Source organism: Rattus norvegicus, chromosome 5 (genome assembly GCF_021556685.1).
Source record: "Rattus norvegicus strain SHRSP/BbbUtx chromosome 5, alternate assembly SHRSP_T2T, whole genome shotgun sequence".
Taxonomy (NCBI): domain Eukaryota; kingdom Metazoa; phylum Chordata; class Mammalia; order Rodentia; family Muridae; genus Rattus; species Rattus norvegicus.
Genome location: NC_141538.1, coordinates 155,774,701 through 155,797,166, shown reverse-complemented (window position 1 = coordinate 155,797,166; position 22,466 = coordinate 155,774,701). Strand labels below are relative to the sequence as shown.

At 52.3% G+C, this 22,466-nt stretch overlaps 2 protein-coding genes across 4 annotated transcripts in view; one reads left to right on the top strand and one right to left on the bottom strand.

Annotated features, from left to right (window-relative positions):
• The first annotated feature begins 495 nt into the window (after positions 1–495).
• Positions 496–9,003, top strand: Ldlrad2 (low density lipoprotein receptor class A domain containing 2). Its single transcript, NM_001431233.1, is given in 5 exon segments — positions 496–719; positions 3,628–4,080; positions 5,730–5,861; positions 6,605–6,745; positions 7,745–9,003. Coding segments are annotated over 5 exon segments (1,035 nt in total). The 5' UTR covers positions 496–640; the 3' UTR covers positions 7,975–9,003.
• A 206-nt stretch (positions 9,004–9,209) lies between these two features.
• Positions 9,210–22,466, bottom strand: part of Hspg2 (heparan sulfate proteoglycan 2) — a 101,161-nt gene continuing 87,904 nt past the window's right edge. For 2 of the 3 annotated variants that reach the window (XM_087549397.1, XM_087549396.1), the window contains 21 exons: positions 22,011–22,277; positions 20,317–20,426; positions 20,003–20,150; positions 19,808–19,924; positions 18,745–18,856; positions 17,307–17,451; positions 17,126–17,225; positions 16,854–16,963; positions 16,621–16,729; positions 15,392–15,490; positions 14,874–15,095; positions 14,361–14,605; positions 13,878–14,049; positions 13,646–13,768; positions 13,496–13,552; positions 11,829–11,904; positions 11,651–11,729; positions 11,429–11,496; positions 11,206–11,289; positions 10,449–10,552; positions 9,210–10,336 (listed from right to left, as the gene is read on the bottom strand). In XM_087549397.1, coding sequence (XP_087405523.1) covers positions 10,164–10,336; positions 10,449–10,552; positions 11,206–11,289; positions 11,429–11,496; positions 11,651–11,729; positions 11,829–11,904; positions 13,496–13,552; positions 13,646–13,768; positions 13,878–14,049; positions 14,361–14,605; positions 14,874–15,095; positions 15,392–15,490; positions 16,621–16,729; positions 16,854–16,963; positions 17,126–17,225; positions 17,307–17,451; positions 18,745–18,856; positions 19,808–19,924; positions 20,003–20,150; positions 20,317–20,426; positions 22,011–22,277 — 2,720 coding nt within the window. In that variant the 3' untranslated portion in view covers positions 9,210–10,163. 3 annotated transcript variants of the gene reach the window in all.

Below are 22,466 nucleotides of genomic sequence, written 5' to 3'. Positions count from 1 at the left end.
TCAGAGAGATATGATTGAGTTATTGGTTGGGAGCTCGGTCAAGTTTAGAAGCGGTTGGACAAGGGCAATCTGAAGAGGTTAAATGTGAGTCAAGATGGGATAACCTAACATAGCTAGTCATAGGCAGCTATGGGCCCTTGACCACTGTGAATGCAAAGACCCCGGGTCCGGAACCCTTGGTTAGGAACTGAAACAACTCCCGGTGTCATATGCCATCCCTTACTGCTTCTTTAGGTCCTCAGATAGGTTCCTTTGGTATCCTGGGCCTCTCTCAAGCTCGGTCTCCTCATCTTTCTAGGAAAGCAGCGGTCCATGGAGAGCAGAGGCCTCCCTTCTAGGCCTCCCTGCAGCTAAGCTGAATCTGAGTCTCCTGCTTCCTGTCTGGCAGAGGATGAGCAGACATCCTGGTCTTCTCCAGCTTAGGGCCCCAAATCTCCATGGTAACCCTTAGACGCAATTCTGATTCAAAGGAGGAAGACCTGAGAGGGTGAGCCCAGAACACAGTGTGGAGACCTGAGGAGCCTCTCTGCCCGCTTGTGCCCTGTTCGCTTCCTGGAGCTGTCAGGGCCCGCGCCCCTGTCTCCGCAAAGACCCCGAAGGAGGTTGCGCAGGTCTGCCCCCTGCTGGACACAGATCCAGGATGGCTTTTCTTCGGCTGCTGCCCCAAAGGCTGCTCCTGCTGGGCACTACTGCCTTGACCGTGTCTGCCTTAGGAACCGGTGAGTAGGAAGGTGCTGGAAAGGGCACACCTGAGACCCTGGTTCCCAGGCTCTTTCCAGGTAGCACACATTAGTATTCTTGAATCTATTCCAACCCCTTCTAGAAGGCTGGAGAACCAAGAGAGTCAGAGGAAGGGAACTGGGGGTGGGCGGGGTAGCCCTTGGGTCTGGGGCTGTGTGCAGACAGTTTGCATTAGGCATTCCTACATTCCACCTTTGATATCATTGCTTCCACTCTGCTGTTTTCTCCTGTATTCAACAGGCCAAGGGTGCAGCTCAGTGTTAGAGAATTTTCTTTCTTTTTTTTTTTTTCTAAAGTTTTTTTTTGTTTTTTTGAGCTGGGGACCGAACCCAGGACCTTGCGCTTGCTAGGCAAGCGCTCTACCACTGAGCTAAATCCCCAACCTGATCATTTTCGTAAGATGTGTAAGGCCCTTGGTTCTATTCCCAGCACCATTTAAAAACAAAACAAAAACAAAACTTAGAGTTGGGGAGTGGTGGCCCATGCCCCCTCATTCCTCAGGACTCTTAGGCAGGGGATCTCTGCAAGTTTGAGGCCAGCCAGAAGGACATGAATTTCCATCTCAAACGAGGAGCAAACAAATGGAACAGATATCAAAGTAAATAGTGTTTGTGAAATCTAGGACTTTATTTATTTTACCTTTAACGATAGCCAAAAGTGATTCCAGGGATGGTTACTCCTGCAGTTAAATCGTGTCATAACCCCATCCTTGCAAGAAGGCTGCTGCGGCTCCTGGCGTCTGTCACCCTCTGTGTCAAGACTGTTAGAAGCTGGCAGGAAAAGGAGCTTCTCACCTTTTATTTTTACAATACTGGATGCTGTACCTGCAGTCTCACACGGGTCAGATGCACACTCTGTCTCTGAGCCACATCCCCTGCCTGCTCAATCTTTAAGAGAAAGCACCAGCTTGGCGGTGGTAGTGTGCACCTTTGATCTCAGAGGCAGAGGCAGGCAGATCTCTGATTTTCCAGGCCAACCTGGTCTACAGAGTGACTTCCAAGACAGTCAAGGCTACACAAAGAAACCCTGTCTTGAAAAAAATTAAATTAAAAACATTAAAAAGGCTGGCCTTCAACACACGCTACAGCTCAGGCAGGCCTTGTGTTTTTTAATCTTTTTTAGGTGGGATTATAGGACTGTCCCCCAGTTACTCCTGCTTGGCTGTCGTCATCATCACCACCATCATCACCATCATCATCACCATCATCATCACCATCATCATCACCATCTACTATTGTTTATATGTTGAGTGATTAAGGCCTTGATATGCAGTGTAGATGGTCTCAAACTTTGGGAGATCCTCCTGCCTCTGTCTTCTGAGTTCTGAAATTAAATGTGTGTGTCACTATACTTTTCTTTTTGTTTGTTTTTCTTTTCTTTTTTAAAAGATTTATTTACCTCATGTATGTGGGTTCACTGTCGCTGTCTTCAGACACACCTGTGAGCCACCATGTAATTGCTGGGAATTGAACTCAGGACCTCTAGAAGAACAGTCAGTGCTCTTAACCACTGAGCCATCTCTCCAGCCCTGTTCGTTTTGCAAGACAGGGTTTCTTTATATAGTCTTGACTGTCCCATCCTAGAATTGAAACCAGGGTGACCCCATAGAGATCTGACTCTTCTGCCTCCCCAGTGCTGGGATTAAAGGCATGGGCCACCACCAACAGTCCCCCTCCCCCTTTTTAAATGAGTACACTGTAGCTGTCTTGCTGTCTTCAGACACACCAGAAGAGGGCATCAGATCCCATCACAGATGGTTGTGAGCCACCATGTGGTTGCTGGGAATTGAACCCAGGACCTCTGGAAGAGCCGTGAATGCTCTTAACCGCTGAGCCATCTCTCCAGCCCCACCCCCTTTCTTTAAAGGATAACTATTCCTTAGAAACTCCCAGCCGACCTCTCCTTATAGGTCTTTTATAAGTCAGAGGTAGGGGAGGCGGCTGACACTTTAGTAATTCATTACATTCTGAGCAGAGTGGGAAGCTTAAATGTCCAGGAGATTTTTGTTGCAATCCCAGCTTACAAAATACTTGGGAAAGTAACATTTGTTTTTTATCTTGACCACAAGACCCAATTTGACAGGAGACATTTGTTCTTCTGCTCGCTACATCTGACCCTTTGACTGTTTCTGTTCCTCCTTCCTGTAGTGAACACAGTAATCCTTGGGGAATTATCTGATCTTAAAGCGGTCTGCGGATTCTGCAGCTGCCTCGGAAATAACACTGAGTGTACATCATCATTCCCCGACTGGCCTTGAACTTGCAGTGTAGCTGAGAGTGGCCTAATCCTCCTGCCTTCCCCCTCCCCCCTCTCCCCCAACCCCCCTCCCCCCCCATGTTGGGACCAGAGGTATGCAACACCTGAAAACCTTATTTACTTTATATTTCTCTCCCTCTCTCTCTCTGTCTATCTCTGTCCCTGTCCCTCCCACTTCTGACATTTTTGAGACAGAGTCTCATTTTGTAGTCCTGGCAGTCCTGGAATCCACTCTAAAGACCAGAGCTGGCCTTGAATTCACAGAGAGCCGTATGCCTCTGCCTCCCAGGTCCAGGGATTAAACGTGAGCATAGCCAGGCCTGATTATTTTATTATAGTGTTCCCTTTTGAGACATGGACTGGATTTATAACCCAGGCCTTGAATTATCATGCTTCTTCCTGTCCTCCAGAATATTGGTTTTTACAGGCTGATGCCACCCTAGGAGCTGAAGTCCAGAGATTTAAAGTTAGGAATTGCGACTTTGAAGTCATAATGTGCTCACTAAAATTTATCCTTGTTTTGCCGATGAGGCTTATAGAGGATGCGCGACTTCCTGGATCACCCAGAGAGGGCGGGTCCGGGATGGCAGGGTGATCCGGCATGACCCGGTCCCTGCACTCTTCCCGCAGCGGATCTGACGGACCTGTGCGGACAGACGTGGCAGGGGGACGGGCTGCAGCTGCGCTCGCACTCGACTTCGCGCAAGTTCTACTTCGTGACTCCAGACACTGACTGCACGCTGTGGCTGCGCGCTGCGGCCCCTGAAGACAGGATGCGCTTCCAGTTTCGCTTCTTCCTGGTTTACAGCCTGTCCTCGGCCACCCGGACTACCGCAGCCACCCAGACCACTGTGGCCACACCAACCGCCAAAGCATCCTCCCGCGACCCGTGCGCACCGGGCTCCTACTTGCAATTCTACGACGGCCCGCAGGAGGCGCCCCGGGCCCTGGGACCCCCGATCTGTGGCCTGACCATCCCAGCCCCATTCATGTCCTCAGGGCCCTGGCTTGGCTTGCGCCTGGTCACCAGGGGCCGCCAACCCCGGGTGGACTTTTTGGGCGAGGTCACCTCTTTCCGCCTGGGTGGGTTGGGGCTAATGACTAGGGGGAGGCGAGGAGGGATAGAGCAGGAGAGGACAGGAAAGGGGAATATTGGGAAACAGTGGGTGATGGGGACATGGTTGGGGGACCAGTGAGGAATGAACTAGATCTACAAATCCTGCCTCCTTCTCTCAAGGTACACTTGGACGAGGTTCACACAGGACACCTGTTCACACTCAAACTTTACCCATACCTCACCATTGAACCCAGGCTGGTACATACCCCTCACACACTCGCTATTCTCTCCTGGGCCAACCTGTCAGGTTCGCAGAAGGCCTCAGCTTAGGACTCTCCCCTAAAACTCACTTAGGCAAGGCGGGGTCCTCTCTGGGCCCTCTCTGGCTGCCAGCTCACCCCAGGCCTCTCTGCAACTCTGTTGACAGCATTTTCAGATTTGTTTCTTGGTTCTATCTCTCGCTCTCTCTCTTTCTTTCTCTCTTTCTTTCTTTCTTTTTTTTTTAAAGATTTATTTATTTATCTGAGTACACCGTAGCTGTCCTCAGACACACCAGAAGAGGCCATTGGATCTCATTACAGATGGTTGTGAGCCACCCTGTGATTGCTGGGACTTGAACTCAGGACCTCTGATGCTCTAATGCTCTTAACCGCTGAGCCATCTTTCCAGCCCCTTGGTTCTGTTTCTTCTCTTTCCTTTTTTTTTTTTTCTTTTCTTTTTTTTTTGGAGCTGGGGATGAACCCAGGGCCTTGCGCTTGCTAGGCAAGCGCTCTACCACTGAGCTAAATCCCCAACCCCTCCCCAACCCCTCTTTTTTTTTTTTTTTTTTTTGGTTCTTTTTTTCTGGAGCTGGGGACCGAACCCAGGGCCTTGCGCTTCCTAGGCAAGCGCTCTACCGCTGAGCTAAATCCCCAACCCCCTCTTTTCCTTTTTTAAAGATTTATTATGGGGTTGGGGATTTAGCTCAGTGGTAGAGCGGTTGCCTAGCAAGCGCAAGGCCCTGGGTTCGGTCCCCAGCTCAGAAAAAAAGAAAAAAAAAAAAAGATTTATTATGTATACAGCATTCTGCCTGCATGTACACCTATACACCAGAAGAGGGCATCAGATCTCATTACAGATGGTTGTGAGCCACTATGTGGTTGCTGGGGTTTGAACTCAGGACCTCTGGAAGAGCAGTCAGTGTTCTTAACCACTGAGTCATCTCTCCAGCCCAGACCCTGTCTTGAAATAAAGAAATAACTTAAAAATACTAAATTAGAAGTGTTGGGGTGTGGCTTGCCTAGCTCAAAGAAGGCCCTGAGTTGGTCCCCAGCATTGCATAAATTGGACATAGTGGCTCACACCTGCCATCACAGCAGCAGGGAGGCAGAGGGGATAGGACCAGCGGTCAGGGATCATCAGCACAACAAGTTCAAGGACATCCTGGGCTACCTATTTTATGAATTCAGTGTTGGCCACTAAGCCACCATGGCCACCAGCACCACAACTGTGTCGTCACTGTGTTGACTGCCCTAAAGATTGTACTGTCACCTCTCCAGGCAAGAACCATCCACATTCCGTGAACATGCTGACAGCAAGCAGCCTTGTCCTTCTCCCCAATTCTCTCACCATGGGACCACACCGTCATAGGATCTAGTCTAGGATCCTTACTCCCGGCTTCCCTTTTCTACCCCAGGTCCTTGTGGCATCTACTTCCGCTGTCGGAATGGTAGATGTGTGCCCCGGAGCCTACTCTGTGATAACTGGAACATGGACAACTGTGGTGATGGCAGTGACCAGGACTCCCGTCCCCCAGCCAGCTGCGGAGGTCAGTGATAGGGAATCACTTGGACCCCATTTGAACAGGACAGAGGCCTGGGTAGGGAGGTGACACGCAGCAGGAGGGAGCGTGACCACAGCAATGCTCATTTTAGAGAGCGAGAGTATGAGAGCCAGTGCAGCGGAGGAGGGTCCAGCCCGGCCTGTGCCCTGAGACCTTGGAAGAGATGCTCCACAGGACCCGAGGACCTGTATTCATTTCCAATCCCTATGGCAACCTCTGGGTTATGGCAGATGCTTGAGAAACAATAGTTAACTGATCAGAATAACAGACTTCATGACTCCTTGGTTCTGTTCTGGGTGGGGTGCGGGGTCATCACAGCTAACCTGGCAGACCACTCACCTGCAAGTACTACAGTTAAGTGTTCTGCTCAGGGCGACACACTGCTCAGAGACTGCTCACTCCAGACTGCTCTGTCCCACGTCTTGAGAAGCAGCAGCTCCACTTACCAGCCTGCTGGGTAGGCAGGACCTCACTTCCGGCAGTGTGACCTTAGCCAGATGTTTTATCCACTCTTTTTTTTTTTCTTTTTTTCAGAGCTGGGGACCGAACCCAGGGCCTTGCGCTTGCTAGGCAAGTGCTCTACCGCTGAGCTAAATCCCCAACCCCGTTTTATCCACTCTTTATCCCTCATTTCCCTTCCAGTAGTGAGGAGCACAGAGAACCCTCTTGGGGAGTAAAGGACACTGCAGTGTCCCCTAAAGCTCTCAGTGTGCTGTTACTGCTCACAGGTCCCTCTCTGATGCCCAAGGAGACCACGACAATGGAAAATGACAGTTCCAAGCCTCTGACTCTCCTCGTGGCTCTTGGTTCTGCAGCTAAGCAGACTTCTCCGGCAGGTCTGGTGCCTGTCACACAAGAAGTGTTGGAAGGTAGATGGCACTTGGCGGAAAATCCCCTTACATTCTTCTACCAAAGTCCCACCTGGGTCAGTCAGGAAAATGCTTGGGTCCCACCACCTTTGTAAAAAGCCAGGCTCTGTGGGGTGAGCTGTAACCCCAGCACTGGGGAAGTCAGTCTAGCCCAACAGACAAGCCTTGGGTTCATACTACTTTTGCAGAGGATTTGAATTTGGTTGTTAAGACCCAAGTTGGGTAGCTTACAACTACTTGTAACCCCAGCCCCACAGGGATCTGATGCCTCTGGTGTCCGAGGACACCTGTACTCCCACGCACATGCCCACACATACACATAATTAAAAGTAAACCAAATCTTTTTTTTTTAAAAGGCTTCCTGATGTCAGCCTCCACAATCAAAGTCACACATGTATATGTACACACATGAGAACATGTATAAAAACACAAGCTGGGCAGCGGTGGTGCACACCTTTAACCCCGGCACTCCAGAAGCAGGGACCGGTGGATTGCCTAGTTTGAGGCCAGCTTGGTCTACAGAGTGAGTTCCAGGACGGCCAGGGCTACACAGAGAAAACCTGTCTCAACGAACAAAACAAATAAACAACCCACACACAAGCACACCCCAGACAGACACATGACACACAGTAAGAACTGCAAAAAGGGAGATGGGGTTGGGGCTGACAGGAAAGCTTGGTTGGTAAAGGCACTTGCAGAGTGAACTAGGTAGCCTGACTTCGATGTTACCCAGGTAAAGGAGGGAGAGAACAGACTCCATGAATTTGCCCTGTCTTCCACGTATATGCTGTGGTATACATGCCTTCATTCAACTATAAATTATGCCGTGGTCGTTCTCCTCTCTCTCTCTCTCTCTCTCTCTCTCTCTCTCTCTCTCTCTCTCTCTCACACACACACACACACACACACACACACACACACACACACACCGGTCTCATCTACATGGTAACAGGACACTAGGCCCAGTAGATGCTGACTGGATTCTCATTCTTCCCACAGGTCCCTGGCTCTGGTGGGTAGCTCTGGCCTCCTCGATACTGCTGACCTGCACTGGCCTTCTTTGGTGCTGCTGCTGCCTGGGTTGGCTGGCCTGGCACCCAGATGCCCACAGGCTTCGCCTCAGGTGTTGTGCAGCTTGTAATGTTTGTCACCAATGCCCTGGCCGGGTGGCTCCTGGAGGTCTGTGGCTGAGCTGGCCGGCCTTCCAGAACCAGGGAGATCATCGTTAGGGGGCTGTAGTTATCTGGGGTCTGACAGGCCTGGGTTTTAAGCTCTGTTAGCTAGCTGACTTGGAAGAGGTCACTCAGTTCTTTGAACGTCAGTCTGCCTCTCTGAGAAATGGGCCATGTCCTGTTTCCCAAATGAGGTAAAGGCTGCAGAAAGCAGAAGGATCAGGCAAGCCTGGTCTACATATCGAGTTCTAGGACAGCCATGACAACAAAGAGAAACCCTGTCACAAAAAAACAAAAACAAAAACAAAAAAATCCCCAACCAAACCAAACCAGGAGAGATGGCAAGTGCTTAAGAATACTGGCCGCTCCTCCAAGGACCCAGATTCAGCTCTCAGCACCCACATGGCAGCTCACAACTGTCTATTATTCTAGTTCCAGGGGAGCCAACACCCTAGTCTTTTCTGGGTTCCTCGGTAGTAGGTACACAATATGGTGGGAAAAACAAAAAGAAAAATGAAAGACCAGAGACCTAAAAATACATCAGGCCACTGAATGCCCTGGATCAGATACAAGGAAGGACACCTAATGCAGGCTACAGTGGCCACCAGAGGCTGGTGTCCTGGATGGAAGGGTGACACATTTAGGACAGATATGGGGCTCTCAGTGCAGCAGGATCCCCTGCTTGTCTTGTTTGAGCTGCAAACTCCTAGGACCCAGCTCTGTGGTGGTTGGCAATGCTAACTGGGCCGTTAAACTCTTAACTGCAGTGGGGCCTCTCTGCATCTCAGCCACTGCCTTCACTGGGGCCTCTTCAAACCTTCTGTAGTCGCTTTGTAATACAGCACATGCCTATATACCCAGAGATACACGAGGCAGCGAGAAGCGTCCCGAAACGTCTGAGAATTACCACTAGTCACTAGGATTGGAAGGAGAGGATCTGAGACTGCCAAGGGCCATGTCTGCGAGGGAAGTCGTAGCCAATGATATTGACGTGACTTATCAAAACAATATCGACTTAGCATCTATGAGTGATATTGATGTAGGTTATGTAAATTTATTTGTGATTCAATAAAGCTTGATTCGTGGGAAGGTAATCTGTCCATCTGCTTCTGAGGCATGACAGAGAGAACACAGGTCCTATGGGTAGAGGTGGGTCATTGTACTGGATGGGGGAAGGGTGTCTAGGGTAGGAACTGGGGCCTTCTCTCTTCCAGATCTCAGAAACACTCCCCTGCCTTACCGTTCCCCCACCAGTACTGAGTGAATCCCTTGTCATTGAGACAGGAGACCTCTAGCAGGGATAGCACCGTTTATTAAGAAAAAAAATCAGATAAAGACCACAGGGGGTTCCCCCAGGACCCAAGAGCCAGAGTCTGGGCCTGCTGACCCCTTACTTGGGCTCCTCAGGCTCCCAGATGGGCAGGGCTATCATCATTCTTCCTCACCTTCCCAAGCTGACATCTCAGCTGTCCCCACCAAGCCACTGGTGTTCCTGATTCCTGCTCCCCCACGCCCTGGGCCTTCACCTCCAGAAGAGTGGGGAGTGTGGCCTGGTATGGTGGGACCTCATAGCTGGGCTCTGCCTAGCAGTTCTGGGAAAGAGTTGGTCTCCCTTGCAGCTCCTGAGGGCAGGGCCCTGGGCTGTGTATGTGTGGGGTGGGGGTGGGGGAATGCAGGTGGAGGAGGGCTGGGTGGGAGGGGAGACTGCCAGGGACTGGAAACCTCTGGCTAGGTGGGTGTGGAGGAGGCTGGGATGTTATGTGGCCAGTGGGGTTTGGGGGATGGGGTGAGCTGCCTTCTGCTCCCAGAACAGTGGCTCGGGCCATCGCCACACCCCCCTCATTCAGTTTGACAGCGAGGTATGGGGTGATAACCGAGGTTGGCGCTCACAGCAATGAGGACTGGCCACATGAACTGCTGAAGTGAGCAGCCCAGCCCAGATTCTGAAGCAGGGAAGGGAGTGGGAACGGTTCTGAGCCCTACCGGCCGCGATGCCTGACTCCAAGTCCCAGGAGCCTTCTGAGGAAACCTCTTCCAGTCCCCTTGTCCTGCCCACCAGCCTCGGGGCTCTGCCCACGCGTGTGTGGGAGCTGGCACGCCCACCCTCCAGTCCAGCCCAGGGTGGTAGCAGCAAAGCGTGGCACTGCCTCAGTCTCTTATAAAAAGTCATAATAATATTAATAATAATATACTCGGCACTGTCAGGCTGGGTGCTGCCCAGGAGTCCGTGGGAGGCAGGCAGCTGCCTATGAGGGGCAAGGACGTGTGTTGGCCCCTGCCTGGGCACGATGCTGCAGGTCCAGGGGCTGTGGGGGTGGGGCTCCAGGCCGGGCTGAGTGCAGCACCAGATTCTTGAGACAGCCTGTGATCCCAGAGGAGAACTTGCCCCTGGTCAGTGTGGCCACATCTGGGGCACCACCTGTGGCAGGAAGAGGATCATTGTAGGTCATTGGTGGAACTGAGAGACGAGGAAGCCAGGCTGTAGCCCTGAAAGCTGCCATCCCCTCCCCGACCGCCTGCCGGGCACTCACCAATATAGATGATGTCCTTGGTGTTGACGGCCACATTAGGACCCGGGGACCGGCCGATGACCAGCTCCTCACCGTCTACTTGGATGGAGCCTCTCTGGCCCTCTCTGCCGGTGTGACAGGGTCAGGTCCCTTGCCCTGAATTCCCATCCTCCCCTTGTCACTGAGACTCCCAATAGGCAAGTCTGGCCCCTGCTTGCTCTCACTTCTCTATTCTCCTACTGGCCACACATAGCCACCTTCTGAGGCCTATCCTCAGGTTTCCCCTCTTTAAGAAGCCAAGGCTGGGGGCTGGAGAGATGGCTCAGTGGTTAAGAGCACCCAACTACTATTCCAGAGGTCCTGAGTTCAATTCCCAGCAACCACATGGTGGCTCACAACCATCTGTAAAGAGATCCGATACCCTCTTCTGGTGTGTCTGAAGACAGCTACAGTGTACTCTAATATATAATAAATGAATAAATCTTAAAAAAAAAAAAAGAAGAAGAAGCCAAGGCTCGGTTCAAACTCAGAACCTTCTTGCCTCCACCTCCCAAAGGCTGGGGATCACAAGTGTGAACCACGACCTGGATACTGGTAGAGCTCTGAATAGCCAGGGGCTCTGCTTGCTAGCAAGGTGTCTTCCCACATGAGTTACTTATTCTGTCCCTCAGATCTCAAAGCCTCTGCCTTGCCCCAAGCCTGGGGGGAGGGGAGGTATGTGCTCCTGATGCTATCCCACCTCTGGTCCCTTCCCCTGGTGCCTGGCTGGACTCCTTACCGCAGTGCCGTCACTCGATGCCACTCGCCGTCATTGATGGGGTCTTCAGAGACAAGGCGGGCTTCCCCACTGCCCAGTTGGTAGCTGGAGTAACAGATCCATAAAGGTTTTGGGGTGAGATGAAGATACAGAGGATACTAGGGTGTGCTGGGGCACCTGGACCTGCAGCTTCCCACAGGAGAAGCCAGAGTTGGAAGAGGGGGCTGGAGGTGCTGGCACTCACTTGAAGACAAGATGGCCATCCTGTAGTCCAAGGCTAATGAAGTCTTTGCTGCGGCTGGACTCTTTCACCTGCCAAGGAAACATGGGGTGTCCAAGGTCCCACACTGGAGTGCTGAGACCCTGAGGGCTGCGGCCTCAACCTTCCTCTCTCTACACTGCCCTGACCAGGAGGTCCGTTTCCAACCCCAGAAGCCCCAGGACCCCCAGGAGGATGTCCACTTACCACACCCTGCCAGAGCAAGAGGCCATTGGCTGTGCTGGTCCGAACCTCGAATTCGATGGTCTCAGGTACTTCAGGCAGGCTAGGAAGAGGGAGCAGGAAGCAGTGGGTGGGGGAAGTCTGTGTCTCAGAGCCCTGCTAACTCTGCTGGGCCCAGAGAGTCAACTAACACCCATCTTACCTCCTAGAGAAGCTGTTGCCAGGGAGGGCTAGGAAGCCATTGTCGTGAAAGTAGGCTCCGTATTGCCCAGGGGCATCTGTGGGAGACAGGGAGTGTGAGAGACAGAGAGTGTGAGAGACAGGGAGTGTGAGAGACAGGGAGTGTGAATCTCAAAGTGCATTGTGTTGTTACTCATAGCTAATCATCCTTGTGGTGTGTAGATGATGTGCATGTGAGTGGGGGCATGCTCTTTGTGTGTGTGTGTGTGTGTGTGTGTGTGTGTGTGTGTGTGTGTGTGTGTATGTGTGTGTATGTATGTATATGTGGGGATGTGGGGGTCATCTTTCTCCTTCCAGAGTGGGTTTCAGTGATTAAACTCAGGTCATCAGGTGTACACAGCAAGCGCTTTTTACCTGCTAAGCCATCTCATTTCACACATTTTTACTTAAAAAGGGGGTGGGGGAGGGGCTTGCTGCACTTCCCTTTCCTTCTCTTCCTCCCACCACTCGGGATGTATTTGATTTTCTGTTGATGACTGCTTTGCCAGCGTGTCTGTGCACTACACGTGTACCTGGTGCCTACAGAAGTCAGAGAGGGCATGCGATTCCCCGGCACCAGGGTTACAGGCTAGTTACCATGTGCCTGCTGCGAACTGAGCCTGGGTCCTCTGAAAGGGTAATGCGCACTTTTAAACACTCTGCCATTTTTTTTTTAATTTTACTTTTTAGTTTGTGGACTGGAGAGATGGCCCAGTGGAAGAGCACTTGCTCTAGAGAACTTGGGTTCAGTTCCTGACACCCACAGAGGCACCAGGCATGCCCACACAGACACGAATGCAGGCAAGACGTGCATACACATAAAATAAGAATTTTTAAAGGATTTATATATTCTTATTTCTTTATCATTATTTATTTATCTATTTGTTTATAGCTTTTGTGACATGGTTTCTTTGTGTAGCCCTGACTGCCCTGCAACTGACTCTGTAGACCAGGCTAGCCTGAAACTCAGAGCTCCGCCTGCTTCTGCCTCCCAAGTTTATGTGTCTATGTCTGTGCATGTATGTGTGTATCTCTCTCTGTGTCTCTCTGTGTGTATGTGTGTCTCTCTGTGTCTATGTGTGTGTCTCTGTGTGTGTCTCTGTGTGTGTGTGTCTCTGTGTGTGTGTGTCTGTGTGGGTGTCTCCTTGTGTGTGCATGCGCATGTGCACATCAGTCTTGTGGAGGTTATTAGAGATTTTCAGATCCCCTAGATCTGGAGTCATAGGCGGTTATGGGCTGCCTGATGCAGGTGTGGGAACTGAGCTCAGGTGTCTGCAGGAGCCTCAGGCACCCTTAACCGCTGAGCCATCTCTCCAGCCCTGTTGCAGATTTTTACTTTTAAATATGTGGAATTCCAGAGAATTCGAATCCTAAATTATTCAAATAGGTACACATTAGATGCTTGCTGACTGAAGGGAACTGATATCACAGTGGTTCAAAGGCTTGCCCAAGGCCACCTTGCCAATAAGCCACACGTGGTTCTGTCCCTTTGTTCCTGCCTGTCTGTCCCCATATGGGTCCTTCTCATGATTTTGTTTCCCTTGAGGACCCAAGCTGAGGTATAACTAGGTGGAGGAAATGGGGCTGAGAGTCCAAGACCAAGGAGAAGCCGAGGCCTCCATCTGCCCAGCTGCCCACAGGGATACATACCATTGCCTCCACTGCCTTCAGGGTGCCAGTCTGACTCCACTACGCCATATCCAGCGCCTGTGGGGAAGGATGGGCTCTAGTTGGTGGACACAGAACTAGACAGGAACTGGCTCTGGCCCCAGAGGAAGGCACAACACAACTACCAGGTACCTTGTTGGCAGCGTGGACCAGAGAAGCCAGGGAGACAGAGGCAACGGGTACCCCGGCAGGTGCCACCATTCAGACAAGGTTCTTGGAGCTGGCAAGGGTTCTCCTCATGCTCACAAAGGTCTCCTGTAAGCCAAGGTAGAGATGGGTGGGCGGGCAGGGTTTGAGTTACCGTCTGACCCTTGGGCTGCTAGTCCCATGCCCTGCTGTGCCCTGGCTGGGCTGGCCCTGGTACCTTTGAAGCCATCTTGACAAAGGCACTGGAACTCATATTCGCCTGCAGGCATGCACGTGGCGCCATTCCGGCAGGGCTGGCGCTCGCACGGGGAGCTGTCATAGCACTGCCCCACACCCCGGCTGCCCAAGAAGCTGTAGGTGAGGTCCAACCGCTTACCGTTCACAGACACCTGTGGGCACAAGGGCACCAAGGGACTAGGGGGGTGTGGAAGCCCGGATGTGCCAGCAGAGTGAGCATGTGATAGAGAGAAGTCAGGCAGGGGCACAAAAAGTGACATGGAGCCCTGAGTGTGGAAGGGAGGCCTTGATGCTGAGTCCCGTGTAGCCAGTCATCAATGTGACTTTAAAGCGGTTACTATTATGCCCGTTTTGGCGAAACTGCCCCATCAGAAAATGTATGATTCCAGTTGCCCTGGGAGTGGCGGGTGGTCCCACATGGACCCCTTCCCTCCCACTGTTCCTCTCGGGGGCCACTCCTCACCTCACCCACACAGCCACGGAAGTGAGCACTCATGTTGGTGGCTGGGGACAGCTGTACAGAGGGCTCCACACCACCCAGGTAGAGTAGGGTGTGCAGGTTGAGGCCCTGGCTCTTCCCTGGCGAAGAGCGTAGCACAGGGCGCCCTCCATCCACCCGCAGGCTGCCATCCTTGTTCAGGCGCTCTGCAGACACTCGGTGCCAGCGTCCTAAGGCCAGTGGCTCGAGGCTCCGCAGAACAGCCAGACCTGAGGAGACCATTTGTAGCACTGGGTCACAGAGGATCCTGACACTACCTCGCTCCAGGATATGATTAACCGGGCACTTCTCATAGCTTCAAGGAATCTCTGAGGACTTTGTGGTTAGAGGGTGGCCTTAAAGTCACAGAGATGTGTTCAAGGACAGACCTGAAAGGTCTGGTTCCTGAACTTACCTCCTCTTGTCTCCATAGTGACCCAAGGATAGTGCAGAAGATGACACCCAGAGTTTCAGTCACACATGGCATCTAGGGCTTACCTGATCCTAACTCATAGCGGAACTCCAGGTGGCCACCAACCATCGCTAGGGACACAAAGTCTTCCACAGGCCCACTCTTGCCCCCACTGAACAGTAAGATCCCATCGGGTTCCAGTGGCTTGAACTCTACATCCAGGCGTAGCTCGTGGTGCGTATTGGTGAGAGCGGGTAGTACCAGGTAGGAGCCAGCACCAGACATCGATGGGGTGGTCACCGTCACACCTGCAGTAGTAGCCAGAGCTTAGCCAGGAGCCTCGGGGATAGCAGAGTTCTGGGAAGGGCCTCCACCATCACCCTGCCCTGGCAGAGTCTCAGGACCAGCCCTGCCCATCAGGTTGAGGATCCCTGGGAAACAGAAGTCCTCTTGGAGAACCCCAGGGAAGGGACTCAGGCTTCCAGGAGAGTGTCCAGTGGATTTTAACATCATCTTTGTCTAGATTAATTTCACTACTGACAGGACTTGCTATAGCCTCAGTGTGCCTTGTACAATGTTCCCAGGCACCACAAAGAACACTCACCTTCTTCACACCTCATTCCTGAGCGGCCCAGGTGACAGCGACAGTTATAGCCTCGACCATCTGGCCGGTTCACACAGGTGGCATCGGGCCCACAGGCCTCTGCAGGCACAGTGAAGAGGCACAAGAAATATGTCAGCAGAGGACAGTCTCATGCTTAACCACTGCCTCTCACCTCCGGGGGACCTTGGCTCTCAGGGTCAGGCCAGCCTGGGAGGACTGCCGGGGATGAGGTCCAAAGTGAGTGGGAGGAGGGTAATCAGAAGGATCTTGCCAGGGGAGAAGCGCCAGGACAGCTGTGGCAGGGGTGACTGTACCTGTGTTTGTTTTTGCTTTTTTAAGCAGTCTGGCTTTGTAGCGCTGGCTAATGTGGAAGGCAGCAGCTCAGTCTGGTTTTGAACTGATACACGATCCTTCTGCCTGTGCTTTCTGAGTGCTGGTATTACTTGTAAGTGCTACCACTCAGTATGGTTTTTTTTGTTTGTTTGCTGTTTTGTTTCTTTGTTTGTTTTTGTTGTTTTTTTTTTTTTTTAAGACGGAGTTTCTCTGTGTGACAACTTGGCTTTCCTGGAACTCATTTTGTGGAGCAGGCTGGCCTTGAACTCACAGAGAGCCACTCACAGGGAGCCTCCAGAGTTAAGGGATTAAAGGTGTGAGCTACCATGCCCGGACCTTGTTCGCTTTTTGAAACGAGGCCTCCAGTCATCCAGGCTGGCCTCAAACTCACTCCTTGAAGACCTTGAACTTCTGACCTCCTGCCTGACCTCATTTCTAAGTGCTGGGACTACAGACGTGCTCCAGCACACCTAGTTTATGAGGTGCTGGGGTGGAAGCCAAGGCCTTGGGAATGCAAACATCAGTTTCTCTGAGTCTTTGTAGCCCAGGCTCACCTGGAACTCATGTTAACCGTGTCTCAGACACCCAAGTCCTAGGATTATAGATTATATTGCCTAGCTTGTAATAATAAGACTGGGGGTGGGGTTGGGGTGGGGGCAACAGTCAAGGCCGTGGCCAAGTGGCAGAACATTTGTCTAGCATGTGCAAGACCCTGGGTTCAATGGCTATGCATACACACACACACACACACATACACACGGCTGTACCAGGGGGAAGAGTGCAGGACATGGGTGCCTGACTCATGTCATGGAGAGGTAGTAGAGGCTAGTCACCATCATGGGATGGGTCTTAAGTTCTCTTGGAGGAGGAATGAAGAACTAGTGTCCGGGGCTCACCTGGGTGGCAGTGCAGGGCTTGCGAATGCTCACAGCGGCTGCCGGTGAAGCCAGCAGGGCAGACACACGTGTAACTGCTGCTCTCAGAATCATGGCACTGGCCCCCATTCTGCAAAGCAGCCCCAGACATCAAGCCAAGGAGACCACAGCCTTCCCCCTCCTCATCCCTAGATGGGCAAGCCAGGGCAGCCAGGGCAGCCAGGGCAGCCAGGGGCTGGTACAGAAAGAGGCACCTGGCAGGGTCGGTCCTGGCAAGTAGGGCAGTGGGAGATGCCATGTGTTGTGAGGTTGACGTCATGGAATACAATCTCCTCGCCTTGGATGCGCAGCTCACGTACACAGCCTGGCATGGGGGGGCAGGGTTGGGGGAGGCAGGATGAGCATCTGGAGGGCACGGGAAGATGACCAGTAGCAGTGGACATCTACAGTGCTCCTGGGGCTCTACAATCAGCCAGGCAAGTTTAGCTGGGGCGGCGGCGGGGGGTGGGGGGGGAGGAAGACTCACCTACAAAGCCGCTACTCAGCCCAGCCTTGGGGATGGCACGGTAGTCAGGATAGCCACCCAGATACAGTTCCTCATTCAGGTCTAACCCTTGGAACTTGCCCTGTGGAGGTGGGTAAGTCAGGTCCAGCTATTGACGTGGGTACAGGCTGAGAGCTGGGAATGGGGACAGGCTGGGTCTCACCTGGGAGGTCCCGTTGACAGGGGCCAAATTGCCCACAATCATAGATCCTTGAGTGAGGCTTCGTAGGAGGGTCACAGTGTGGAACTGGCCTAGGGCCAGAGGTGTAGGATGGCGGATAGTGGCCATGCCAGAGCCTGCATCAAATCTGCTCCATGGGATGGGGCAGGGGCAAAAGAGTGTTTGTAAGCATGTCTTCAGACAGGCCCAGGCTGGGCAATAGGATCCAGGGGAAGGAAGGTATCATAATTCCTTGTTACTGTCCTTGATCCCCTCCCCCTCCCAACCCCCACAATTACCACCGCTTCCAAAAGCTTTTCCCTCACCACCTTTCCCTGGAGCATCTCCAGAGGGGGCTGGAAGAATGATCTGCTCTGAGGTCCTGAAGCCTAGCACCTGACCTCACTGCATTTGCCTCTGAGATGACCTCAAGATGACCTCGATTTTCCAACTAGAGTGGCTACTCCCATAGGGCACAATCTGACCTGTTGTTCAGACCTGTTCCTACCAGTTCCTACCAGTGCCTGGCACATGGCAAGAGTCAAGCAAGTAATTATTAGATGGATGAATGACTGGTGGAAGGGTGAATGAATAAATGGGTGAGTGGAAAGATGAGTTGATGATGGTTATGTGAATGGGTGAATGGGTAGGTGGATGCTTGGGTGGGATAGACGGATGATGATAGAGGGTGGATGAGTAGATGTATAGGTAAATGGGTCGGTGGATGGACGGATGGATGGGTGGGTGGTGGATGGGTAGGTGGGTGGGTGGATGGATGGGTGGGTGGATGGGTGGATGGATGGGTGGATGGATGGGTGGATGGATGGGTGGGTGGATGGGTAGGTGGGTGAGTAGATGGGTGGATGAGTGGGTAGATGGATGGATGGATGGATGGATGGATGGATGGATGGATGCATGAATAGATGGATGGGTGGGTGGGTGGATGGATAGATGGATGGATGGATGGATGGATGGGGTGGATGGATGGGTGGATGGATGGATGTATTGGTAGATGGGTGGATGAGTAGATGGATAGGCAAGTGGGTGGATAGTTGGATGGATGAATGGATGGATAGATGGATGGGTGGCTAGATGAATGGGTGGATAGTTGGATGGATGAATGGATGGATAGATGGATGGGTGGCTAGATGAATGGGTGGATGGGTGGGTAAATGGATAGACAGATGGACATGTGGATGAATGGATGGATGGATTGATGAGTGCTGGCCTACAGTAGTTCTAAATCTTTGGAGGCTCTCTCCCCTGCCTGCCTGGGATATGATACCTACTCCAGTAGACCAAGTGGTCATCAGCAGTGACAGCAGCCACTCCTCTAGCATCACGATAATGTAACTCAGCCTAACACAGGCCATGGCCAACTAAACCCTGTGTCCAATCCCCAGCCCATCTCTCCCTCAAGACACGGGGGAAGAGATCTCACCGGAACTCAGGCCTTCCGCCCACGAGGCCAAAGGAGATGAAATCTGGTTGCCTGTTGGCTAGGTTGGTGGGGCTCCCTGGGGTGTGCTTCTGCCCGTTGTACAGCAGCATCCCTGGAGGGCATAGTAATGTCAGCAGCTTCCCCACCGCCACCCCTTCCAGCCACTAGCCCTCCGTCACTTTCACTTAAGCTCTTACACCAGCCTTCAACCTTTCTAATGGTGTGACCCCCTAACGTGGTTCCACATTGTGATGACTCCCCCAACCATAAAATTATTTCTGTTACTACTTCTTTTTTTTTTTTTTTTCCCGGAGCTGGGGACCGAACCCAGGGCCTTGCGCTTACTAGGCAAGTGCTCTACCACTAAGCTAAATCCCCAACCCTCTGTTGCTACTTCATAACTGGAATTTTGCTACTATCATGAATCATAATGTAAATGTCTGTCGTAATCATAATGTAAATAGTCTTAGTTGACCCCCGTGAAAGGGACCCCACAAGTTGAGGACCATGGTCTTGAGCCTTTCCATTCTTTGATACCTCACTCTGGCACGTGGCCAGGGGCCTCCCAATCAGAGATTTAGTGGCCCAAGAAGAGCCATGCTAAGAGCTCCAAGGTAGAACCTGACTTTTGGGTCATGCATCCTTGGGGTGTGCCTAAAGGAGGAGAGGGAGGCAGAAACTCACCTGAATAGAGAAGGAGACCTGGACAGTGAAAGTCAGAGACCAGCAAGATGAAGAGATGAGAGAGAGAGAGAGACAGAGAGAGAGAGAGAGAGAGAGAGAGAGAGAGAATGAATGAGATCCATCAGATTAAAAAGGACTTTGAACAGGTCAGGAAGATGGACCAGGAAGGGTTGGGCATCAAAGCACCCATGCAGCAAAAGCAGGTGGAGACCAGAATGCCACAGAAGAATGGGAAAAAGCAAGGAAGCAAGAGAAACCCAGTGAGGCTCTGGACAGGACAGGAGCTTCTGTCGGGGTTCATACTGTGATGACAGATCCAAGAGACAGGCCCCCACCCGACCCCAGGCCAGCCTCCCAGACCCATGAGGGGCCTGCTCACCATCTGCAGAGTCTGGCCGGAAGGTGATCATGATCTCAAACTTCCTGTAGGCGTCTTTGATGGTGGGAAGGGGCAGGAAGGAGTAGGGTGTCTGGGTGAAGTAGGGCACCACTCGCTCTGCAGAGAGAAGACTGTCAGAGAAACCCCCGTGGGCGAGTTGGCGTGTGCTGCCAATTAGGGCTGGAGTTGTCCTACCTGGCACCTGCAGATAGGCAAAGGCTTTGACCTTGCCCTGCCTGTTGGTGGCAGTGCACACGTAGGTACCAGCATCCTCGGGGCGAACTGATGGTAGCATCAGCATGTTGTTCTCCAGGCGGCTGTCGGGTGGTAGGTCACCATCCACCTACAAACATTGGTATTTAAGGCCTGGCCCTGGCTCATGCCCCTACCTTGCCCCAGGCCTGTCTTCAAGTTGGACATTCACTCCTGGCCAGGACACCTGGCACTGAGCTGGCTCAGAGCTCGTCCTGGCCTGGAGGAATGTCGGCTGGCACCTGCCCAGCACTTACCTTGCTCCAAGTGATGGCAGGCGTCGGGTAGCCTGAGGCCATGCAGGGAAAGACAGCTGCAGAACCGGCAGGCACTCGGACCTCTGGGGGAGTTGAGATCTGGGGCAAGGCTGAAGAGACAGACAGAGCCATCATGTGATGATGGCTTCCACCAACTTCACGCCACCTTATTTTTTTTCTAGTCTTCATTCGACTCTGGGAGAGACAGGCACTGTGCTCACTGTATGAATGAAGGGGCTGTGATTGTTCACTCCTGGTTGGACAGAGGGGTCAGGCACTGTACAACCGGGACCTCAGAAGTGGGTAATGGGGCACTTTAAGTGAGCGGGACAAAGCAAGTCTCAGAGTTTGGAGTAAAAGGAATTGCCTTTAAAGAAGACAGGTTCGTGTCTACCGTGTGCCTACACTGTTTTTCCTCCCCACGATGTCTATTTACTTATTTATTTAAAAATTATGGGGCTGGAGAGATGGCTCAGCGGTTAAGAGCTCCGACTGCTCTTCCAGAGGTCCTGAGTTCAATTCCCAGCAACCACATGGTGGCTCACAACCATCTGTAGTGAGATCTGGTGTGTCTGAAGACAGCTACAGTGTACTCGTATACCTTAAGTAAATAAATAAATAAATCTTTAAAAAAATTATGTTTATCTGTTCATGTGTCTCTGTGTGTCCACGTGCCAATGATATGTGTGTGGAAGTCAGAGGACAACCTGAAGGAGTCAGTTCTCTCCTCTTACTATGTGGGTCCTGGAGCTTGGTAACAAGTGCCTTTATGCTATCTCCACCTCCCCCCCCCCTTTTTTTAACAAAAAGGAAGCCGGGTCTCTCACAACCCAGGCTGGTCTCTACCTTCTCTGTGTCTGTAGCACAGGGTGGCCTTAAACTTATACATCCTCCTGCCTTCACCCTGGAGGTGCTGGATAATAGGTTGTATGTTGATTTATTTATTTTGAGATGGTGTCTTATTATGTAGCCTAGGCTGGCCTCAAACCCAGGATCTTTCTTCCTCTGTCTCCTGAGTGCTGGAATGGCAAGTGTGCACCGACACTCTTGGTATCGTGTCCTCCGTTTCCATAAACTCTGCCATCAGACGAGGGTATGGGTCTCCTCCATCTGAGTAAGGGCTACCTTTCCCCGTCCTCCTTCTCCTCCTCCCCCTCCTCCTCTTGCTCCTCCTCCTCTTTTTTATTTTTATTTTTATTTATTTATTTTATTTTATTTTTTTGGAGTTGAGGACCGAACCCAGGGCCTTGCGCTTGCTAGGCAAGCGCTCTACCACTGAGCTAAATCCCCAGCCCCCAACCCCTTATTTTTATTTTTGTCGAAAGGGTCTCACTATGCACCTCTGCCCTAGAACACAATATGTGGACCAGGCTGGCCTCAAATTCAGAGATTGGCCTGCCTCTGCCTCTGGAGTCAGTGAGCCCAGGGATCCACCTGCCTCTGCCTCCCCAGAGTGCTGGGATTAAAGGCATGCACCACCACACCAGGCCTACTTTTTCCTCTTGATAGCCCTTGGCGTGCAGCCTGCTCGGACAAACACTCACATCCATTCATTTGCTGGGAGAGCTATCCCTTAAATAAGGACACAAGGAGGTCCCCAGGAAAGCACAGGAGTGATACAGCACCATGGAGCTGACAGCCCTGCAGGGCCCTGTCCCTCCCAGGTCCCTTCCATAGTCCCTCACTGTCTCTACCTTGTACCAGCAGCAGCACGTGGGACTGGGTGGTGCCAGCAGCGTTGGTAGCGGCACAGCGGTACTGTCCTGCATCAGCCAGCTCCACGTGGGCAATCCTGATGACACTTCCGCTTTGCACGATGCCAGACCGCAGGCGCCCTCCGACTTTGCTCCACGTCACCTGAGGCTTAGGGTCACCCAGGGCCAGACACTCAAACTCGACAGAGTGGCCGACTACCACGGAGTGCACCGACGTGCGGACGTTGATAAGCACTGAGGGCAAGGCTGGGGGAGGGGCGGAGTGGTGAGCCAGGCTGAGGGAGGGGAGGGGTGGTAGGGAGGGAGGGTGGGGGTGGTGAACCAGGCCAGGGTGAGGTCAAGTCTGGGATGGCTTGGAGCACTACCACTCTTGACATCTCTTGGCTTGCTTTTCATGTGGTCACTCATGCATCCCTTGTTAAGTCTGTGTTCACT